This window comes from Wyeomyia smithii, chromosome 2 (genome assembly GCF_029784165.1).
Source record: "Wyeomyia smithii strain HCP4-BCI-WySm-NY-G18 chromosome 2, ASM2978416v1, whole genome shotgun sequence".
In the NCBI taxonomy this organism is placed as follows: Eukaryota; Metazoa; Arthropoda; class Insecta; order Diptera; family Culicidae; genus Wyeomyia; species Wyeomyia smithii.
This window is the reverse complement of record NC_073695.1, coordinates 40433059-40456608: the sequence shown is the minus strand read 5'-3', so window position 1 is coordinate 40456608 and position 23550 is coordinate 40433059. Positions and strand designations below refer to the sequence as shown.

General features: G+C 41.9%; 1 protein-coding gene across 1 annotated transcript in view; it reads right to left on the bottom strand.

The window, feature by feature from the left end:
• Window positions 1-8986: 8986 nt before the first annotated feature.
• LOC129724651 (uncharacterized) overlaps window positions 8987-23550 on the bottom strand; it is a 38532-nt gene continuing 23968 nt past the window's right edge. Inside the window, exons 2-5 of the mRNA XM_055679728.1 lie at window positions 11088-11277; window positions 10753-11027; window positions 10526-10696; window positions 8987-10472 (exon numbers count right to left, since the gene is read on the bottom strand). Coding sequence (XP_055535703.1) covers window positions 10284-10472; window positions 10526-10696; window positions 10753-11027; window positions 11088-11253 — 801 coding nt within the window. The 5' untranslated portion in view covers window positions 11254-11277 and the 3' untranslated portion in view covers window positions 8987-10283. The remainder of the gene's footprint in view (window positions 10473-10525; window positions 10697-10752; window positions 11028-11087; window positions 11278-23550) is intronic.

The window sequence follows — 23550 nt, the reverse complement described above, 5'->3', positions numbered from 1 at the left end:
CTGAATTGAATTATTAGTGGAGAAAGAATTTCCTGTATGATTAGATTTGCTAACCTGGAAGTGCTGAAGGTACTAAATAGTTTGGTTAATTTGAAAGATTGTCAGTAAAACCGACAGAAAAAAAAGGTGTTCCGTTCGAGCCTCGCTCGACTTCGATTATGATTTTGCTGACTTTTTTCCCGTAGTTTGGAGAATTACTCTTGACGTAACAGTATGTTTAAGAGAAAATGAAACATTAAGCGGTACACAAGTTTTTGCTATTTGAGCTACATATTAATGATTTACTGTAGAGTCTAGCGATTTCTTCACATATTTTGTGTATATTTTGGCCTGTAAATCATTCTACAAGCAGTTTTAACGTTTTACCCCTTTAACGGGACGAGGCTAAAAAAATGTCATTAAATTTTATTATAGTCATTATAATTTATTCTTTTTTCTGATCACTGATCATAGCTCGTAATTGTCAAGCAGAAAAAAGCAAAAGTTGTTGGTGGCAATATAGTTGCTACTGCCGTATAAAGGGTTAGAGTTTTACTTCCTTTTTATGTTTTAGACGAAATATTGATTTAGTTTAAGTAAAAAGCAATTCCCAAGTAACTTTTGGGTTATCAACGACAAGATCGAAGCAAGCAGCGGTTGCGAGCGGACATGATAAAAAGTTGTGCGTCAACAAATATTCGTTTGTTTTCTGGTGTGGGAATATTTGTTATAATTTTTTTTCGGAACCAGATAGATTTTCCTAAGTTTGCATATAACGTAAAGCCGCGATCCAGATTCTTATGGCTTGAAGAAAAGTGTCGTGTGTTTTAGAGCAAACGAGTGTTCACTAAACACTTTGATGTACCTGAAGTAATACTCGTTGATATTCTCTGGATTAGGAGATAGGAAGCTGGGATTGGTAAGATCGTTCCAAAATTTTACTAAATTTTGATCATAATCATGAATTTAACAATACTAAATACCCGCGAGACTTTTCAAAATTAGTCTGGATAAATATATTGGGGCTTATTACGGGTGTCACCTCACGGTGAGAACGAAGTGAAAAAATTTTACGGTGAAAAAAGACGCGTGCAAATCAAATGGGCATCACTTTCACAGTGCCTATTATGGTTGTCATCTCACCGTGAAGTGACTCCAGTAATAAGCCCCATTATATAGGTTCCTTTTTGAGAATACTTTAGAGGCTGATAAAGGGCCACATTTGATGAAAAAAAAATCTTTTACGCATATGCTCTAACGTTAATCTACTCGGAGTTATCCAACTTTACTTGGGTACTCTCATAAAGTGGCTCTAACTTTGGGGTCATGCCACTTAGAGCATTTCTATTAGTTTTATTTGCAAGCTGGAACTGAGAAATTTGTTTGCTTAACCCTCTAGTGCCCAAATTTATTTTTAAACGGACATCGATAAAATCATTATAAACCATTATAAACACTTTTTAAGTATTTATTAAAGCTTTTCGGAACTTCGGCTGAAGCCCGCCAAATGGCGGCATTGGGCGCTAGAGGGTTAATACAGCAGACATGTAGAGTCTAAGTGAATTTAAAAACGTGAATGTAAAAAAACTGTTTCAAAAGTAATACGTTGAAAAACAGCACTGCTTATTATCACTTTTGATTAGGAAATGATTACAATGTCAAATATGTCAAAAATGTCAAAAAAGTGGAGCATGTCAAAAATGCCAATAAATTTCAAAAATGTCAAAATATCAATACGAGACAATACGTAGACAAACAAAGACAAAACAGAGACAAAAAAGATACAAAACTGAAACTAAACAAAGACATAAAAAGAGATGAAACAAAGAAAAAGCAACGACAAAAAAGACAAAAATAAAAGACAAAACGAAAACAAAATAAAACCCAAACAGACAAAACGAATATTAAGCAGAGGTATACAGACACAAAACAAACACAAATTAGAATCAAAACAAAGATAAAACAAAAAAAGATACAAGCACGAAACAACGACAAAACAAAAAAAAAACGAAGACAAACGAAGACAAAACAACGACAAGACAAAGCAAAACAAAGTCAAAGCAAAGACAAAACAGATACAAAACAAGGACAACATTGAGTCAGAACAGGGAATAACTAAAGATAACACAGAAACAAAACAAAAACTAAACAAAGACAAAACTGAAATACCAAAAAATGCCAAAAATATCAATTGTAGTAAAAATTTCCAAAAGGCAGAGACAATACAGAGAAAAAACGAAGAAAGGCAGAGATCAAACAAAGAAAAAACAGACAAAACAAATACAAAACAGACAAGACGAAGACATGACAGAGTCAAGATAAAAACAAAACTAAGTTAAAACAAAAACATAACGAAGACAAAAAAACACACAACACGGAACCAAAACAAAGACAATGCTTAGATAAAACAAAGACAAAACCAACAAAATAAAGACAAAACAAGAACAAAACAGAGACGACACAAAGACAGAACAGAAACAAAACATAGACAAAACCAAAACAAAACATAGACAAAACCGAAAAAAAAGACACAAAACAAAGACAAAAGGACAAGACAGAGACAATACAAAGACAATACATAGACAAACAGAGACAATACAGAGACAAAACAAAGCCATGGTGCTACATTCCGATTCGGAACTTGACCTTCTGTTTTATTATACACAGACTTTGCAACCAACTGTTAAGTGTACAGAACAATTGCGTGGCTAGCGCTACGATCCTACTGACACTAACAGTCTCTCCCGAGACAAGACTCGAACCTACGACGACTGGCTTGTTAGGCCAGCATCATACCTCGAGACCAGCTGGGAGGCATACAATACAGAGACAACAATATCAATATCGCACGCTTAGTCTGGGGGCTAATAGCGGTCTCGATCAACTAGTTTAATCAGTTGAGAGAATTCGTTATCGATATTGTTTTCGGCACATTTTGCATGTGTAGGATAAGTACAACGATACACCGTGCCCCAGTGTAGAGTCGAGAGAATTTCCAGCTCGAAAAGATCCTTGACTCGATCGGGAATCGAACCCGATATCACAACCGTGTGTGGGAGAGCTAGCCGACCGACATCGCTAACCACAGAGCCACGGGGACCACAATACAGAGACAAACAGGTACAAAATAGAGACAAAAAAGATACAAAACTGAAACTAAACAAAGACACAAAAAGAGATAAAACAAAGAAAAGGCATTGACAATAAAAAACAAAGGAGAGATAAAACGAAGACGAAACGAAAACGAAACAAAACCAAAACAAAGACAAAACGAATACAAAGCAGAGATAAACAGAGACAAAACAAACACAAAATAGAGTCAAAACGAAGAACAAACAAAGATAAAACAAAGACAGAACAAAAAAAGCCGAGGACAAACGAAGACTGAACAAAGGCAAAACAAAGTCAATACAAAGACAAAACAAAGACAAAACAGAGACAAAAAAAGGATAAAATTGAGTCAGAACAGGGAATAAACAAAGATAACCCAGAGACAAAACAAAAACTGAACAAAGACAAAATAAAGACAAAAAAAGAGACAAGACAGATACAAAACTGAAACTGAGCAAAGCAAAGTCTTGGTGCTACATCCGATTCGGAACTCGTTCTTCTGTTTATTATACACAGACTTCGCACAATTGCGGGGCTAGCGCTACGATCCTACTGACACTAACAGTCTTACCTGAGCCGAGACTCGAACTCACGACGACTGGCTTTTTAGACAAGCATCGTACCTCGAGGCCAATTGGGAGATTGTAACAAAACAGAGACAAAACAAAGAAAAAACAGATATTAAACAGAGACAAAACATAGACAAGGTGAAGACAAAACAGAGACAAAATAGAGACAAGACAGATACAAAACTGAGGGAATAAAAAAGACAGAACAAAGAAAAAACAACGATGAAACAGAAACTAACGCCAACCACGCTCGACGCCTGGGTTCGAATCCCACCGCCGACATAGGTGTCGATGGTTGTGAGGTGGCGTGATCCACTCACAACCAACCCAACTGGTCTAGATTCAATCCTAGCCGACACCGGGAGATTTTCTGAGGCGAAAAATCTCTAGGATCACGCCTTCCATCGCATGAGGAAGTAAAGCCGTTGGCGCCGGTCCGTTAATAAACGGGTCGTGAGTTAGGGTCCTGGGTGTGGAGTCGCCTCCCTGGGCGTCGGTGATTGGCCACAACAGTGGCGGAACTAGACCGACGGAAAATAAGCGAGAATAAAAAAAAAGGAACTAACGAAGACAAAAATAAGAGAAAATAGAGATAAAACGATGACTACACAAAGATAAAACAAAGAGGAAATAAAGGCATAACAAAGACTACAAGAAGTATTAAATCAGATTAAATTGAATATTGGCCTGCTGGATACTTCGGAAAAGGTGCTCGAGAGGAATATCCTTAACAGACTGGAGAAGTACACAGAGGGTGTGAGCAGTCTGGCAAGTAACCAGTTCGGCTTCCGGATGGGTAGGTCTACGCTGGATGCTATACTCTCCAACATCAAGGCGGCGGAGGGGCATTCGCTATTGCGCAATAGTCATACTTGACGTGGAGAATGCGTTCAATAGCAATATCTGGGACTCTATAGCGCTTGCACTTACAAGCATCCACCATCGTGACACAGGAGGCATACGAGGAACCAGAATGTTAACCTCGATGTTCTGATGTCAGCGGGAATGATCCAATTCTACAGACTTATCACGGTAGTATCTGGTTGGGTCGGCCATGGTTGCTTCAGGCAATATCTATACAGGTTTGGTTACGCGGGGTTTTCCATGTGTCCAGGGCATGGTTAAAAATCATCACTACCAGAATTCTGTGAAATTCATAGCCAATCTTTTGCAATTTTCACTTCCAATGAACGCAGTGCTCTTTCAAAAAAACTAACATTTCAGCCTTAAAACAAGTTGCCCCACTCCGACGAAACGCGCATATCTTTCGAAAATCCAACCAAATGATATTCACCGTTCATTTAGTAAAATGAAAATGACGTTATCAACGTGACGCATGCTATCGTTATCATAATGAAACGCTAAAATTTCTTTCGCGGCAGCATTTTTCTTATCCATCACTAGTCGCGTTGTGCTACTGTACAGTACACAAACGGAGTTCACACAATGGAACTCAGAATAATTAATTTTCAGGAAATTTGAAACAGTGAATATTAAACGAACACGCTTTCACTGCGCTTGACGGATGACTTACCTTTCATTTTTTTACGAATACTAAAAAACAGAGGAAGAGAGAATGAAGATTGCATGGAAGCGAAATATTTCATTGTGATGGTAGAAAAAAGCACTGACGTTTATGGTGGCTATTTTTCATTTTCATGCAAAAGCGCTGAAATTTTTCAGTCCTGCTTCGGACAACTCAGCTCGGAAGATGTGCGAAGACCCAGACATCAGGAGCGTGGTGTTTGCGCCCGCTTCTCAGATCGCCTTGGGGTTGCAACGTGTAGCTGGCCAACCACAAACACGCTAATCTTGAAGTAGTTTGCCAGGAGGTTATCAGAGTGAAGGTTATCAAGCACGGAAGTCACTCTCCGACGTACTGCTTATCAGTCGTTCCGGCAAGATAAGGGCTGGAGATTGGAAAGGTTTTGGTAGGTCCGAGTAGGCCTACTCTCTTAGCTTCATTCTTACATTCTGAGTTCCTTCTCCCCGCCACCTCAGAAAATATAAACGCACATACATGCATACAGACGTCCCAACAAATAATTCAGTTGAGCTTTAGTTAAGCCGAAACATGTTCTATAATAACTTAATTAGCTGTGAATCAACAAAACTGTTTTTGGAACATTCAAAGACCCAGTGGCGCAACCAACTTTATTGATGATTTTGTTTAATATAAGGGTTTTTCTTACCTTCTCTAGCAGGCTAGAGCCGAAGTAGCTCGTGCTGTATATAGGTTTTCTCCACCGTCGCAACGTTTCGTGGTAGGTACGATGTCGAAATTATCAGCAAAACCTTCAAACTGAACTCACTTAGTGAAAATCACATCACTCGTGTCGATGCCCGCGATGTTAAAACACTTTGTCTCAATCCTCGGCATGGAGAGTATCCCCGAAACAAGCACGTAACACATCACACAATTCATGGATGCCTTATTCAGCCGCGTCAGTTTTTCCGGAAAAATATCATAGTTTTCGTGCTTGATCTGCCATAGCTGTTCTCGATCAACTGTGTCATAGGTTGCCTTCAAGTCGATAAAAATGTGATGCTTGGACACGTTGTACTCACGACATTTCTGCATCTGGTCCGTGGTTGCGCGAGCTCTCATGAAAGCCTCCTCGACCGTCCTGCTCCACGAACCTCCAAGTCAAAGGTGTTAGACGTTGGAATAAAACTTGGAAGAGTATTTCATAAGCAGCGTTGATGAGCGTAATGCCATGATAGTTGCAGCACTCTAGCTTGTCGCCCCTTTTTTAGATAAGGCAGACGACTCCCTCCATCCACTCTTCCGGCAGTTTTTCCTTTCCCAGATCTTGGAAATGACCCAGTGCAGTACTCTAGCAAGTTCTTTACCGTGTTTGTAGAGCTCACCCGGCCGGCTGCTTTGCCATTGGATTTGTTGTTATTTAGCCTTCTGATCACCCGCTGAATTTCGTGGAGGTCGGGGCTGATATCCGGTCATACACTGCTGGCACTCCCGGGTCTGTTCCGGTTCCGCTTCTGTTGGTTGCATCGCCATTAAAATGTTCATCGAAGTGCTGCTGTCGATCACCCCGCTATCGTTCGTGATGAGATTACTTTCCACATCCTTGCAAAAGTCGGCTCGCGGCACATTGCCTATACAGGATTGGTATTGGTTGGTTTCGTAGAACTTTCGTTCATCATTAGCAGTGAACAGCGCTTCTAGCTCTTCATGATCACGGTCCTCCTGCTGACGCTAATTACGTCTCAGGATCGTGATCATGTCGTTTCAGGCCCGTCGGTATTTGACCAGGTTCTCTCTGATCCTTACTCTCAGGTAATTTACCCAGGTCCGACTTTTCTCTGTCACCACTGCTTCGTATACCTCATCATACTAGTCGTTTCTGCCACTCGGCGCCTCTGTTCCTACTGTCGTCGTCGCGGATTCCCTAATGGTCGTGCGGATCGTAATCCAGCCATCCTCGAGAGAAGCTGCGCCGAACTCCTCTACCGTGGGTAGTGCCGCTTCAAGCTGTTGCGCGTAGTCTTCGGCAGCTGGCGGATTCCGTAGCTGCTTGATCTTGAGCCGCGGAGATCGGCTCTGTCGTGACTGATAGACCAAGTAATGGTCCGAGTCAATGTCCGCACCTCGGTAAGGGCGTAGGTTGGTGATATTCAAGAAAATTGTCCTTCAAAAAGCACATGGTCAATTTGGTTTGTTGTTCAAGTGATTTCCAACTGGCTTTGTGGATGTCCTTGCGAGGGGAGACGGACTACTAACCCTCGGTAAGCTGTAAAGTTTACGCATCTTTGTCCATTGTTGTTCGTCTCGGTGTGTAGACTTTCTTGTCCGATCGACGGATTACACTGGGGTCGCTTTTTACGCGGTTGGTTGTACCGCATTTAAAAGAATAGATTCGTTATATTTATACTAAACTTGTTTGATACCGCTTACAAATAATCTTCCGAATCGAGTAAAAATAATCCGTATTATTGTAAAAATATTCCGTTTAAAAAAACGCATAAAAACAACCCGCGTAAAAAGCGACCCCAGTGTATACAATCCTTTCCTTCCGATTTGAGTGTTCATATCCCCAATGACGATCTTGATGTCCCGTTGCGAGCAGATGTTGTAGACGTCCTCCAGCTGTGCGTAGAAAGCTTTCTTTTCAACATCGGGTCTTCCTTCATTTATTTCCTACTCCTAATTGTAGAACCGGCCTTTAATTCTAATTACACACATCCTTCCGCTGATCGCCTGCCACTTGATCACCCGACTTTGCATTCTGCCAAACACAATTAAGCTGATACCCCGCTCATTTGTTCTGCGGCCGCTCTGGCAGTACTGGGGCCACAATGCCCATCCTCCGTACATTTTCTTCTTTCTGGCTAAGTTCCTGCAGCGCTACGATGCCGCAGTGACAGGGTTCAGCGATCTATAGTTCCATTCGTTGCCGATTGTTCCGATCCGTTTCTTCTTCTTGAATATTCGTAGTAAAGCGTTTTTTTGCCATGTCAGGGGGGTGGATGGGTGATTTCGTGACTGGGGACTGGGCTGCCGTCTTTGGTGTAGCTGTCGAGACACCGCATTTCTTACTTCAGCCGCTCCTCTGGAGTACAGACACTGTTTGGGTCGCTCCTCCTGGAGAACAGGCGCACCGGATTTTTGGGCTGAGACGCTTATGGCGACGTCAACTTGCCTTTTAGGATTTGTTAGGAGAGATTATGTAGAGCCCACCACGCATCCTCCAATCCTATCTAATTCCTGCTGCTTGTTCGGATATCCACAACCTGCGTCCCGTTCGATTCCTTGCAGTTTGGCTGTGCCACCTCCCTGACACCGTAATCCCATTACCTATAGTTTGACGCTACCCTCATTATGACGAACCCCTCGATGCTGAGCCCCAAACAACAATGGCCGCAAAGGGAAGACATCTGACGTGCTCTTCACTCCCGTTCAGTGTTGCCTAATCTATCGATGTCGCTGTTTATAGCAGTGTGAAGCACAGCAATGTAACATGTCATTTCATTCCCGCGTATACAATAATACAGGCTACGAACGTGTCAGGGAGGTGGGCTGTGCGTATTGGAACTCACTTCAAAGATGTGAAAAGCGTGTTGAGCCCTGTGAGATTCACTACGACACAAACATTGAACCCTGTGAAAATCACTACGTTACGCGGTCTGGTCTGAGTTATGAATTTTGGAAGCAGCTGATGTCCGAACAATTCGTTAAAACTGGCTACGAAGGTTGCTATAGTTGCACTCGGCTCACGAAAAGAGGAATAGCATCAAGGCAATTGAACGGAACAGACATTCTAAATTTCGCTTGCCCACAGAAAATTTAGCAAAATCAAACAAGCAACTAGCTAGTTATTATCACTATTCATGGTTTATTACGCTACTGTTTGTTCATCATTCAACAAAAATAACTTAAGTTACACAATGGTGGGAACTGTCGAAAAAGACCTTCGAGTCGAGTCTCAATTTTGATCATTATACTTGATTAAGGTTTTGTCGTTCTAGTTTATGCGATCTACGGCAGAGATTTCGTTTTTTTCATTTGAGGTTGGCTGTCAGAAGATTACGTTTCTTCATCGCGGGTGTATCTTTGGCTTTTTGTTTTTTTATTTTTTTTATAGATATTACATCGTTCCTAGCTGCTATTGTGGTTTTACCGTGGTGTGTACGTGTGTGCTTGCTTGCTTCACTTATGTTTGGAGTCAACAACAATGTCTAAACCTAACAACATATACAATTAATTAATAAGTCGATTTCGAGGCAACAACCGGCTCTAGAATACTGTGGTCTCTAACCGTTCAATTTTAGCTGATTTTTTTCACTCGTCTAAATTTCGCGTTCTCATCCGTTCAAAGTTATTGTCTACTATCTTCTATTTGATAATATTTTGTTAACAATTCGGTTGGGGAAGAAGTAAAATTGGTGGATAAAATTCCTTTAGCGAAAATGTACGAGAAAACTAAAAAAAGCACTGAACAGCTTTTATCATAGAGGAACTTAGGAACTGATATGATGGAAATTCTGGATGATAGATTTACGAGTTATTTTACAGTTCTGCAGTTCATGATAATCTAGCTTAACGCGTTGGGATAAAGTCAATGTGGTTCGCTAATTTTTTGCACCATAAAATGGCTACGATTTTCTGGCTTTTGTCTCTACGATGTATATTTCTACGTAGATCAGAAGATATGTTTGCACTACGGTATCAATGTTTTCGATTTACTAAGCTGGTTAGCTTGCTGCTTAACAAATCTGCTCTACTTTAGGACTTTGGAACACACTTAAAATAGACAGCAACGAAGCGACTCAGCTCAAAAACACGACAAACAGTCTTACAGATATTTTTTGTTATCTTCCGTTTTGGTTTCTTCTGTGGTACTTTTTCTAAACAATGCAGTTAAAAAGTTTTTTTTTGTTTTTAAGAATAGTGGAAAACTAATCGCCATTATAATAGCATCTCACTCTCATTCGTTCCGACCCCACACACACGGTCTTGATGTTGCAATGGAAGAATTCAGGATAGCACACTGGTTAACGTATTTCTCACGTGTATAGTTAATAGTAATGGGTTTTAAAAAGTGAACTCTGGAAATGATGAGCTCAACCCCGCTGGAAGGGAGGGACCATCTCCGAGTTCGAATCTTACAGAAACGAACAGATCGTAAATAATACTGCTACTACGCAGAACATGAGCACAACATCCCGCCGGAGATTCCGATCCCGGTAGAAGGGCCGGGTACTGAAGCTTTCCTTGCGTGTCTGCCGCAGTAACCACAGTGGAATGAGTAGATGCATGACGTCCGGAATCATGAAACCAAGATCGCGCACCACCTGGAAAAAAGTCCGATATAGAAGAGTGACATTTTTCGCGAAGGAATTCGTGCCTGATGCGGGTATCCTTCACCACGAAACACGTTTGATATGAACTGGTCTACTCCGCTGGCCAGGATGTGCAGAATGGCAATGCCGACGATAGCTAGTGTTTTGCGAGATGTCACCACGTTTTCCGCGTTGGCTAGATGCAGCACGAAGCTGGTTGATATGAGTTCAGTGATCTACGGAAACGAATAATTCAACACAATTTTAGCATGATATGTTATATTATACTTACCGTGAAAAACAGCTGATGGTTCCACTGGTTGTAGTACTCGTCGTTGTAGTAATTTAGGTATGCCCACCAGGCGTAGTAGTGGGAGAAGATAGACAGCAAGAACAGTACGATCATGGTGTATCGGACTCGATTCTGCAGCAGCAATTGGGTCAGATATTTGGTGCATTCATACAGCGATATGACTCCGATCACGATCAGCAGCCACATCTTCATCGTGTTCTGGGTGGCATTGAAGTACATGTGCTTGTAGGACGCGATCCCCGACTCGTAGGTTCCTGCAATAATGGAGCAAAAATGTTTGAGCAAAATCTCGATTTATTTACCGCAAAAGTTACCTTTAAAAACCGTATCCCAGCAGGAGCAGGAGCAAAACCGTTTATCCACGTAGCGAGAATAGTTTTGCCAAAAGTACCACAGTACCGCTATGTGGGCTGGGGGAATCAGTGCGGGACCCAGACTGCCGCAGGCTCCTGGCAGCCATCGCAGGATTTCCATCATCATTTTGCTCGGCTGTTGGTGTGTTCTCTAAAGTATCGAAAGAAAATGTGTGTAATTAGGCGGGATCAATGTGAACTGACAGTGAATCGGATGAGATTTTCTGTCTAGCATAAACTTTTTTATAGTGTTGTAACCTAACGCATTAAAAATGTGGAGTCTGGATTCCGGAAGCAGCAGTAAACTGCGATTATGTCAACCTAACTGGAAAAATTAACACAGGCACTTGACCAGCCGAAAAACTTTACAAAATCATAAACCACCTTCTATTTACCCGGTTAAACATGAATGGGATAAATTTTCAGCAGAAACCTAGACGGGGTGATTTTCTACACATGCTGTACCGAGCAAAAATTCAAGGGGTTAGTAGGCATCGTAAACCAAATAAAAATAGCGCAACGTTTTGTTTTGTCATAACTTTTCTTTGTGATTTGTTTGATATGAGTTTCTTTAAAAGAAGAATACACGGAGGAGACACAAAATCACAAAATTAACGTGGAAGCAGATCCCAGATCGATTGGAATTTTCCTTATACATCTTTAATCGAAGAAGGGAGAAGAGTTTGTGTGAAATTCGCTTCAAGAGCATAGAACGAAACTAGAGCAGAAAAGAATTTTCAATTTCGTTGCATTATGCAATCCCGATTGAATTTAATGAGAGTCATTCCTCCCTTGTGTGACTTATTCTTCGAAGTCTTAATTATGAATTGTACCCTTGTTGTGTTCAGGTGATAAAAAAAAACAAAAAAAATGTGGTTCATCACATGAGCTAAACTGGTTTTGGTCTGACACAGAGATGACATTGCAATTCAAAAACTAGGGTAGAGCTACCTTGGATGGACCACTTCCTCTAGTGGACCGCCTTGATGAAAAACTGTTCATTTTCTTGATATAAATTGAAATTTACAAATGTTTCTCCTGATTCTGATGTAGATTAGCTGGATGAGATGTTTCCTTACAGAAGTCCCCCGGAAAACCTCCGAATTGTCGCATATAATGAGTTAATCTGACCGTTGCGTGGTCCACTAAGGGACGTGATCCCTCCAAGGTACTTTTACCCTATAACTAGAATGCTGAAAAATTCATGTCATGTTATTGATTCGCTCTCAAGTCATTACTCTCGAAGTGACGGTATTTCTGTTATTTTGGTTTCACTTTTTTGAGGGATGAAAAAATGCACAAAAATTCTCCATGTAGAAGTTTAATTGATTGTGTGGGAGAGTTCGACTGTTTCGGTTTAGCAGTCATTCATCTCAGTATTTAGAAGGAAGTTATTGTCACTCGTTTCAACGTTTCAGCACTTGTTTGTGTCTTCACCAGGGCAACTGTGTAGAGGAGCTATTTATCAATACATCAGGTGGTTGCATCTATAGATCACTAGTCTATGGTCTAGTTTTGTGGCTTGGCTCGTCAACCTGCACAATTCTAGGCAACAAAAAGTTTTCCATTCTCCAGCTATCACACTGCCACCACCAACAAGGATTATCCGCACATCAAAAATCATCGGCAAATGGCAATCCGATGTGACGATAAATTTAACAAACTTGCCGGTGTTATTACTATTGTGAAACACAATGACACCTTTTGGCGCCCCAAAAGTATGTTACTGAAGTAGTTGATATTTTTCTGTTACAAAAAGTTTCTGATAGCAGTAAAAACCTTGCAATAAGCTTATAATCAAATTTTTGGTTTTTCTTTTCTTAGTGATCATTCTTTGACCCCGGCCGGTGCAGCTTTCCAAAATGTTTTTCTTTTCTTGTTATTTTCTATTTTAGAAATGCACTGTTAGATAAAAAATATAAAAATACCGTAGTCCTACGTTATGCGGTCATGTCTTGGATACCACTCTACTACTATTTTTGAAACCAAATGTCTAAGAAATGTATAGAATTTCAGAACTTCAAGATCTGGAGTTGCCCAAAAAAAATCTGGAAGAGTTTTCCAGCTGGAAAATTTTCGGACTCCACGGAAAGGCGATCTTTAAAACAAGACAACAGCAGATCTCGAAGCTGTGTGAAAAAAAACTTATGGAAATCGGAAATTCCATGCTTTTTATCGGTCAAAAAAAGTCTACTCCAATTCGTTATTAGTTGCAGCTCGCCAGGTCTACAGTCTGCATAGATCGTTTTCAACCTGATCGATCCATGTTGCCCGCTTTGCACCTCTTCGTCTCATTGTTGACGGATTGGTTTCATGAACCACCTCTACCGGGTTGTCGTCCGATATCCTTACGACATGCCAAGCACATGGAAACCTGCAAATCTTAGCGATGTGGACGATAGATGGCTTCTATACCAGCTTCGGCAGTTCGTGGCTCGTTCGCCGTTTCGTCCGTTCACCATCTGCAGTTCACGAAGACGGCACGCAACTCCTTTCCGCTGGAAGACCACAAGGGCGCGTCGGTCCTCAAGCATAGTCCATGTCTTATGACCGTAGAGGACTGCCGGTCTGATCAGTGTTTTGTAGATAACCAACTTGGTGCGGCGGCGAATTCTACTCGTTCAGAGCGTCCCACAGTGGTTTAAAACGTGAAAAATGTGATCGTCAGCCTTTTGAGTATGAAGATGTCATTGAAATGCTATAGTGTATTCGACAAAGTTTTTGTAGATCTTAAGAGGCATCTTTTGATGTAAATAAGTTTTTGATTATTTCACCTAAAAGTGAGTTAAATTTTTTTTTTTTACTTTTCAAATCAAAACGAAGTCTTCAGCAAAGTTGTAGACAATCTTGTGTAGATAAACTTTAATGAAGACACTTTGGTTGTATCTCTTGAAAATCGACCACATACAGGTAGTTTTATACACATCCATTCTTAAAGTTTCTAAAAACCCAAAAATACCAAATAACTTTTTCTGATGTAATTTTAGAGGCCTATTATGTTCTAGAAATTTTTTCATATTTAAAAAATACATCATTCTTCTGAACATACCTTGGGCAAATTTTCAACTTTTTCATAGGGTTTAGGACATTTTAGATAAAAAAATGCAATTTTTCAAAATAACATTTTTTTATATTAAAACACCCCCCCTTTTAGAAGGGAATTCTGGCTACGCTACTGAACCGTGTATTATTGGTTTGCTCAATTTCGACGTGATCGTATTTTAAAAACAGATGCACTACGCTCAGGAAGGCTAAACAAGACAGTCACGTCGAAAAATATCCAGAAAAAAACGTAAAAACGTACGTACCGCAAACTGCAATTGAGCGAGCTAGGTAAGACCATAAACGTCTGCGCAAAGCGTATTAGTTGTACAACTCGTACTTGTTGGCATAAAATAAACCTCAGTGCGGTCCAGAGCATGGGATTCAAGAGCGTGGGAAATCTTACATCTCCACAAGTCATTTTTTTTCTGAGTGGACTCATCACTGCGACCTCCACGAGTCATACGATCACAATTGACTGCCAGCTGAAACATAGACCCAACTGGTTGGTGTATCCTGGGCAACGTTGTCAGCCGACAATAGCTAAAAGAGAAGGTGCAACGCGATCATTGGCCCGTAAACCTTATTTCGGCGGTAGAGAAAATACTTCGCCAATCCGAGCGTCTGTTCACCAAGATGGTGCGGCTCAAAACAGTGTCTGTTCTCCATGTTAGAGGCGGCTGATTATCGTCAGTTTGACATTGTGCGCTGCAGGAGGTATGCTGTAAAGAAGTATCGGTACATACGTACAGAGATGGTTACACCATCTACCAGAGCTGCGCAACACACACGAGCTGGGCACAGCTTTCATTGTGATGGGTACATTGCAGAAGCGCGTGAGCGTGAGCAAGTAATAAGAACGATAAGATCGCCTTTTAAGCGCAACTGGAGCGTGCATACGATAGTTGCTCAAAATATGGCGTCAAAAATCGTTATCAGAGATCTTAACGCTCAGGTTGGTCCGGAGAAGGATTTCAGACCGGCTATTGGAAAGTTCAGTTCACATTGGCACATGAACGAAAACGGTCTTCGAATCATTGATTTCGCCGCCTCCAAGAACACGGTATGATCTGGAGTCACTCCGTAGCATTGCTGGATGAAGGAGAGCTTATCGAAGCCTCTCTGGAGGACTGCTGAAGTACTGTGAAAACAGCTATTAACAACGCAGCGGAAGGTGTTGTTGGAATCGTCGAGTTGAATCGACGTAACGGCTGGATCGACGAGGAGCGTCAAACGATTCAAGACGACAAGAGTGCAGCGCGGGCATTGGTGCTAAACCAAAGGCCCTGTCAAAACGTGATGCGATATAAACAGAAACAAAGACAGCAGAGCCATCTTTCCTGAGATGAAAAGCGTCGCTTTTAAGAGCTCGAGTGTAAGGAAATAAAGCATGGGAGCTGCGTAGCCGCAAGGTTACAGAGTCCGCTTTGTCAAGCGGATGGTTGTGGGTTCGAATCTTAGTAGAATCAGGCCATTCGATGACAAAAAGGACTTCAAGCATGGGTTTATTCTCAGGCTCCCCACCAGTTAACCTGTCCTTACGCTGAAATCTACGGTACCTTTGCGTGACTTCCTCTTAACAAAAATAAGTCCCTCTTATCAATAAAACTGGCTAGAAGGACGCACAACGAAACTGTATCGTTCTCGAGAAACACGTAGAGTCTACAAGAAAATAAACGTATCCCGCGCAGGCTTTGTATTGCGACTTGAACTGTGTCGGAATAAAGATGGAGGAATCTAGACGGATGAACGTGAGGTGATCGACAGGTGGAAGCAGCATTACAATAAACACCTGAATGGCGCAGAGGCAGAGAACCAAGACGGTAGGAGGAACGAATTTTTCAGCACAGCGGATGAGGGATACAAACCGCATGAGGGATACAAACCACGATTAGTGAAGTTAAGGATGGTATCAAGCAGCTGAAGGACGACATATTAGCTGGAAAGAATTGCATCGCAGCAGAGCTTATCAAGTTGGGCCCCGGATAGGTTGGCTTCATGTTTGCACCAAGTGATAGTCAGGATCTGGGATACAGAACAGATAGTGGAGGTGCGGAGGGAGCGAGTAATATGCCCAATATAGAAGAAGGGCGACAAGTTGGAATGTGAGAACTACCGAGCGATCACGATTCTCAATGCGGCCTTTAAAGTGCTCTCCTAGATCATCTTTCGTCGTCTCTCGCTTATAGCACGAAGGTTAAGGGGAAGCTATCAGGCCAGCTTCAAAAGTGTCCCGAATAAAAAGTTCTCACGCACCATTTCATTGATTTCAAGGCCGCTTACGACACTATCTACCGTGAAGAGCTATGGCAGGTTAAGGACGAGAATGGTTTTCTTGCGAAACTTACAAAACTGACTAGGGCCACGATGGATGTTCGGGTGGGTTATCAATCCCGTTTGAAACACGTTACGGACTTCGACAAGGCTACGATTTAAGCGGGGGCCTAGTGTGGTTGGTAACGTCTCCGCCAACTACGCTCGACGCCTGGGTTCGAATCCCACCGTCGACAGGTGTCGATGGTTGTGAGGTGGCGTGATCCACTCACAACCAATCCAACTGGTCTAGATTCAATCCTAGCCGACACCGGGAGATTTTCTGAGGTGAAAACTCTCTGGGATCACGCCTTCCATCGCATGAGGAAGTAAAGCCGTTGGCGCCGGTCCGTTAATAAACGGGTCGTGAGTTAGGGTCCTGGGTGTGGAGTCGCCTCCCTGGGCGTCGGTGATTGGCCACAACAGTGGCGGAAATAGACCGACGGAAAATAAGCGAGAATAAAAAAAAAATCACAGAGTGATAAAAATAATAAGTTTATAATAATAATTATAATTATAATTATAAAAATGTGAAGGGTTCTTTCACAAAGTGCTCTGGTTAATTGGGTAATAACTCTATAGGTGAGAAAAATTACCAGCAATAAAATATAGGAATGACGCACGAATAAAGTGATGATTACACAATAAATGTCTAGCTTCCACTCCTTGCGACAGACTTCATTACTAAAGCTAGAACTGGTTGTATTTAATAAGGTAAAGTAACAGTTCATCATCGATTCAACAAGCGACATCTTTCGCAACAATCCAGAGGATAGTGATATCATAGACAAACAGACGTGCCGCTCGATGACGATTTCATCTACCAGAAATATAACGATAATTTTGAAATTTCGCTTAGTGGGCAATAATGCCGCTAGTGTCGCTATAAGCAAGCGTGCCTTTTCATTATCAAAGACAAAAACCATCAGTAAAGCCGCATGTGTTGATTTAAGCAAGCATGCACATTTATTAGTAAAGACAAAAACCGTTTTACGAGAATAAGTTAGTAGGCAATAAGTCCACATGGCGGCGAAAATTTTTCAGGATTTTTGTTCGAATAGGCACGTCTGATTGTCTGTGGTGAAATCTTCGAGCAGTTACGATTGCAAATAAGCATCGTGTCCGCAGAAAAAAAATTGTCTCATGTTATTGTCATGTCATTGTCATGTCATTGTCATGTCATTGTCATGTCATTGTCATGTCATTGTCATGTCATTGTCATGTCATTGTCATGTCATTGTCATGTCATTGTCATGTCATTGTCATGTCATTGTCATGTCATTGTCATGTCATTGTCATGTCATTGTCATGTCATTGTCATGTCATTGTCATGTCATTGTCATGTCATTGTCATGTCATTGTCATGTCATTGTCATGTCATTGTCATGTCATTGTCATGTCATTGTCATGTCATTGTCATGGCATTGTTAACCATCTACAAGACGCTGATCATGAGCGGGGGCCTAGTGTGGTTGGTAACGTCTCCGCCAACCACGCTCGACGCCTGGGTTCGTATCCCACCGCCGACATAGGTGTCGATGGTTGTGAGGTGGCGTGATCCACTCACAACCAACCCAACTGGTCTAGATTCAATCCTAGCCGACACCGGGAGATTTTCTAAGGCGAAAAATCTCTGGGATCACGCCTTCCATCGCATGAGGAAGTAAAGCCGTTGGCGCCGGTCCGTTAATAAACGGGTCGTGAGTTAGGGTCCTGGGTGTGGAGTCGCCTCCCTGGGCGTCGGTGATTGGCCACAACAGCGGCGGAACTAGACCGACGGAAAATAAGCGAGAATAAAAAAAAGGCTACGATTTTTCCTAGCTCTTGTTCAAAACATTTTGCTTGAAGGTGTTATTAAACGTGCGGCCTCTAACATGCGAGGCACGATTTTCAATAAATCCAGGCAGTTCATCTGCTTCGCTGACGATGTGGACCTTGTCGTAGGGACTTCCCAAGCGGTTGCTGAACAGTATAACAAGCTGATAAGAAGGATTGAAGGTGAATAAGTCGTGGAGCAAGTATCTGCTAGTAGTGGGAACCGAGCGCGAAAGAGCTTGCATAGGCAGTAGCGTAGTGATCGACGGAGATGAGATCAAGGTGGTTGACGAATTTGTGAACCGTGGATCATTGGTAACATCAGACAACAATTGCAGCAGAGACATCCGCAGTCGTGCTTACTACGGACTACGGACACAAAACTTTGAAGTCTGGTAAACTTCGCCACAGTACCAAGTGCTCGTAAGTCCGGTAGTCCTCCACGGGCACGAGACATGGATAATGCTCGAGGAGTACTTGCAAGCACTATAAACCACGAGCTAGCGTAACTCTATGTCAGCACTTTTCAGACGTCATCGATGTGCGGGTTTTTCGAGGGCCGAGCTTAGATTCAGATCATTGTCTCGTGAAGGATCATTGTCTCGTTAAGATCATTGTCTCGTAAAGGCAAAATTCGCGCACGGCTGTCCGAAAGTTGATGGACGGATCGATTAATCAGTTGAAGCGAACTTAAACGAATAGTGGAAGCACATCCACGCGCGTTCAGTGAAACAGCACGAGAGTTGACAGGCAAGGAAGTGGGTGGTTTGATACTGAGTGCCTAGAAGTGATGCAGAAAAAGAACTGTGTTTACGCTAACATGTTAGGAGCAGCAAACTGTGTGACGCGTCAGGTGTGGAAGAGATACCAGCAGGGGCGGACGAAGAGTGATTTGAGTTGCAGTAGGAAACTGATTTGGGGCACCCGTCATCATTTTTATGTTTATCTTACGAGCATTTTTGAAGAAGTAGGCAGTCGATAAAAAGAGAGTCGCGTTTATGGTAAATGGTGACCAGAAAAAGTCTGAAACCGGGATGATCCAGTTCCGCTTAGACTCAGGATGCAGAGATCATCTCGTGAAGAATGCAAATCATCTGCGGTTCATGCGGGAGGTGAAGATCCTTTCATCATCGAAGTGGCCAAGAATACTGTGACACTGGTCGGAAAGTATGCTGGAATAATCAAAGGTATGTCTAACAAAGGAGTTGAATTTAGTATCCAGAATTTAGTACTGCTGCAGAATCTTCAGGGAAATTTGCTCTTGGTCAAGAAGCTCTCATGAAATGGTATTCATTCGCGATGACCAGAATCGTTTCAAGAAGGACGGCAAATTGATCGGTGTGGCGTACTTCGTGGCAATATGTATTTACTGACTCAGAATGTCCTTCCTTTTGGGCAAGCCAATATCAGCGTAGCCGAGATAAGTAAGTTGTGAACCAAGGCCCCGAATATTTTTCGAAATAGCAATTCAACTTCAGGAATCGAGGAACCCCCAGCAGAACGGAGTAGCTGAATACTTCAATCAAGTGCATGTTAAAAAGCTAAGATCAATTTTACTTTATTCACAAGCTGCGAAAATGTGGTCGGAAGCGGCTCTTACGGCAATGTACCTTTTGGATGGTTGCCCCATTGTGACTTTGGCTGAAAACGTAATCCATGCAGAAAAGTGGAAGAACGTAAAACCAGACCTTGACAAGATACGGATTTTCAGATGACTATGATATGGATCTCGAACTAACAGAAAAGCGCAATTAGAAGCCCAAATGCCGGAAAATGGCAATAATAGGCTACGCTCTATATGGATACCAGCTTTGGGACAAATTGGCGAACAAAATCGTTTTTGCAAGAGACGTAAAGTTCAACGAAGAATGCTTCCCTCATGCCGATTAAATTCAAAAGGCATGTCAAGTTCTCTTGGTAATCCCCATCTTTGATAATCCAGGCGAATGTATCGAACAATCCAGATGATAGACTACCTTCTAAAGTAATTATTGAAAAATCCGGTGATAAAATTTCTCACGAAAAATCGGAGAAAAAACGCTGGAGCGTTCCCTTCGCAATAAATAAGTGAAAATTGTCCGGAATCAACGGGATCCAGAGCAACCTTTATTGCTATAACATTTGATTCCAGATCCATAATCTCCCAATGACGAACTGCTTTTGCTGTCGCGATGGGCAGAGGACTAGTCCTTCACGAGATGCATGTGAGAACGCCTTTTTGTATGGTGACTTCAAGGCGGCGTACGACTCAGTGAAACGCAACGAGTCGTGGCAGATATGAATACGGTTGAATTGAATATGGTTTCGTTGGATGGTCTGAAGCAAAGGGCTGTCCTCCCGAATTTGCTGTTCAACATTGTTTTGGAGGGTGCTGTACGAAGAGCAGATATACGAAGCGGCATCGTCATCACGAATTCTCACATGCTTCTAGGTTCAGCGGACAACATCGATATCATCTATGATAACTCGTAGAGATGTGCGGCTCTCAGAAGGAAAGCTGTGAGAATAGGACTAACAATAAACACTATTAGAACGGAGTACGTCGTAGCTGGCAGAGAGCGTGGTAATTCTACAGGTGTTGGTGTTGCGTTGGTGATGATTGGGGCTACCTTCGAAGTGGTTGATGAATTTGTGATAGACAAATTTGTCCTTCTCTCAAGGTGTGATAACGAAATGACCCGCGAGGTGAAGAGACGGATTGCGTACCTAGTTCAGCTCCAGCAGCCTACAAACATTTGCGCACTACAGGACGCTGATCCTCCCGGTCGCGCTCAACGGACATGAATCGTAAAAGTGTACGGGGGGCGATTGGCGAACGCTTGAGGTCTTCGAGCGTAGAATTCTGCGATCAATACTCGGTCGTAAACAAGATAAAGGAATGTGGCGTCGAGATCGAGTTTTATGGAAGCGTATTCTGGATTCGGCATAAGATCTTCATAATTTGTCGCCATTAAAGTAAAGTAAGTAAGCTAAGACCAAAGGCATCTCGGAGGAACGCATTGGTCATATTATTCATGAATATTTACACATGAAGATGCTGTACGCGAGACTGGGTGGCACGTTTCTTAACAATTGATCAATAAGACCAACGTGTCAATCTTCCCACGCAGATTCTGGAATTGATTACAAGCAACATGATGGAATTTTTGTGGCATTTCATGGCAATGGATGAAACATGGATGTCCCACTACACCTCTGCGTCCAATGGCGGTGGCTTTTGCTTGGCCTGGTCTGATTTGGGTGGTTTTCCAGAGCACGCCAACGCAGTAATCTGCAATTTAAATGTCGGAAAATATTTTTTGGAATTCGTAAGGCTTAATATTATTCGGATACCTCGATAATATGGTAAAACAATCAAGAAACGATATTATCGTACATTTTTGGTTCAATTGGACGTTGGAATCGGTCGTAATTACGAATGATAAAGTGCTTTTTTACCAAATCAGCGCTTATTCTACTCGCAATACTATCAATAAATTTAGGTGATTGCGCTACAAACTAGTTTCCCATCCTTTGTAATCGCCACATTTAGATCTGAGAGATTATTCACTGTTGCCTCGGTTGAAAATGTGACTCTCCTTTGAGCGCCTTCCTTTGAATGAAGAAGCAAAGTTAGAAAAACGACTGTTTTCAAAGACTTGACGCGAACCACATTCGAACAAAAAATCTACTTTGGAAAAATACCGGAATTTTCACGGGGAAGTATAACACTTGATATCATTTCTTTATTTAAAAGTTTAGACTTTCTGGTTGTCATCTGCCTTTCGTACATAGAAAAGCCCATTGCAGACTTTAGAAGCTTTAGAAGTACTTATTGTTAAACAGTTATTGATTTGTAGTAGGACGGATTTGTAGTAGGCATTCAAGACATTCACGCCCTCACGGTGAAGGCAGCTTACTTATCGAATGCGACAGTGTGGGGTACATTTTTTGTTGCCCCGACATCCAATCCTAGAAACGGCATCGGACACTTAAAGCTTAGCACTGATTCACACTTCTCCCCACCAGGGCCACATTTGCAATTGGAGTGTCAAATTAGTTTCAGTCACGACAATAGTAAACAACGGCAGATAAACTAGAAAGCTCAGTAAAGCTTGGAAAATATTCACCTACTAACTGATGTTTATCGGCGTTTATGGTGTTATTCCGTGTCGGCAGCTAACTAATTTCGAGTATTTTCCAACTGGTGGCACAAGGTCGAGAACAAAATTGTTTGCTGTCCTCCTATTTTATTATGTTTGGTTGTCCAAACAGGTTAGCAAGGATAAGTTTGCTAACAAACTCATGGCTTTGTAAACACATCTTAATTAACATCTCATAAGGTTCCTATAATTGCGTAGGTGTCTGTCTCTGCACAGGTTGGAAATTGTATCCAGAGTGTATACTTAACACTATCTGCGAAGTGGTGTCTAATTTCCCCCATTCAAACTGCTCCTAATGAATCACGGAAGCGCTTTAGCTGGTGGTTCATTAAATTTACTGACGAACGTGGCAGCTGGTGTTGTACCGTGGCCGGTAACCGAGTCGAGTGGAACATGACGCTCGATCTGTTTTTCTTTCCCCTTTGTTTCGCAGCCGGATGGGGCTGCACTAGTGTGGAAAATTTGTCTATGCCTAAGCACTGCTATAGCATTTGTACTGCAGTTATCTGTAAATTGTGTGGCATGTAAAGCCAGAATCCTTACACCGTTCAGTGCCCAGGTACAACTACAGAAGCTCATTGACAACCATTGTCTAGAATGGTGGCTTTTCAACTCTAGAATTATTACTTTACTTAATTATTACAGCTCGAAACAAATTATTCTATAAGTGTACCAAGTCTGAATTAATTACAAAACTTAATGTGAATTAAAATTTATATACCCACCCTAATAGACGAGAGTCACACGCCTATGATTCAAGCGTTGAGTTCGTTTTATTTTTGTTTCTTTTTTTTTGTTGAGTGAATTATTTTAAGATCGTTACAAGCCAAGAGGCGGCTGGTAGCGAGATCCACAGGCTCCAACGCACATTTTGAAGAAGAAAAAATAAAACACTTTCCTCTCTCTCTACAAAAAGAATTCGAATCCACTTGTTTCTGTTTTCATAGCCGTCTGTTGGTCCGTCTGTCTGTCTGTCTGGACCAGGCTAGGGATCGGAGACATGAATGGGATAGGTCATGGGTGGATGCCGGCTCTAATTATCCCGCGCGAAACGACAGCTGCTTCATTTGTGGCGGACCCATTAAAAGTGGAGTTTTGGTGGTGGCTTCGTC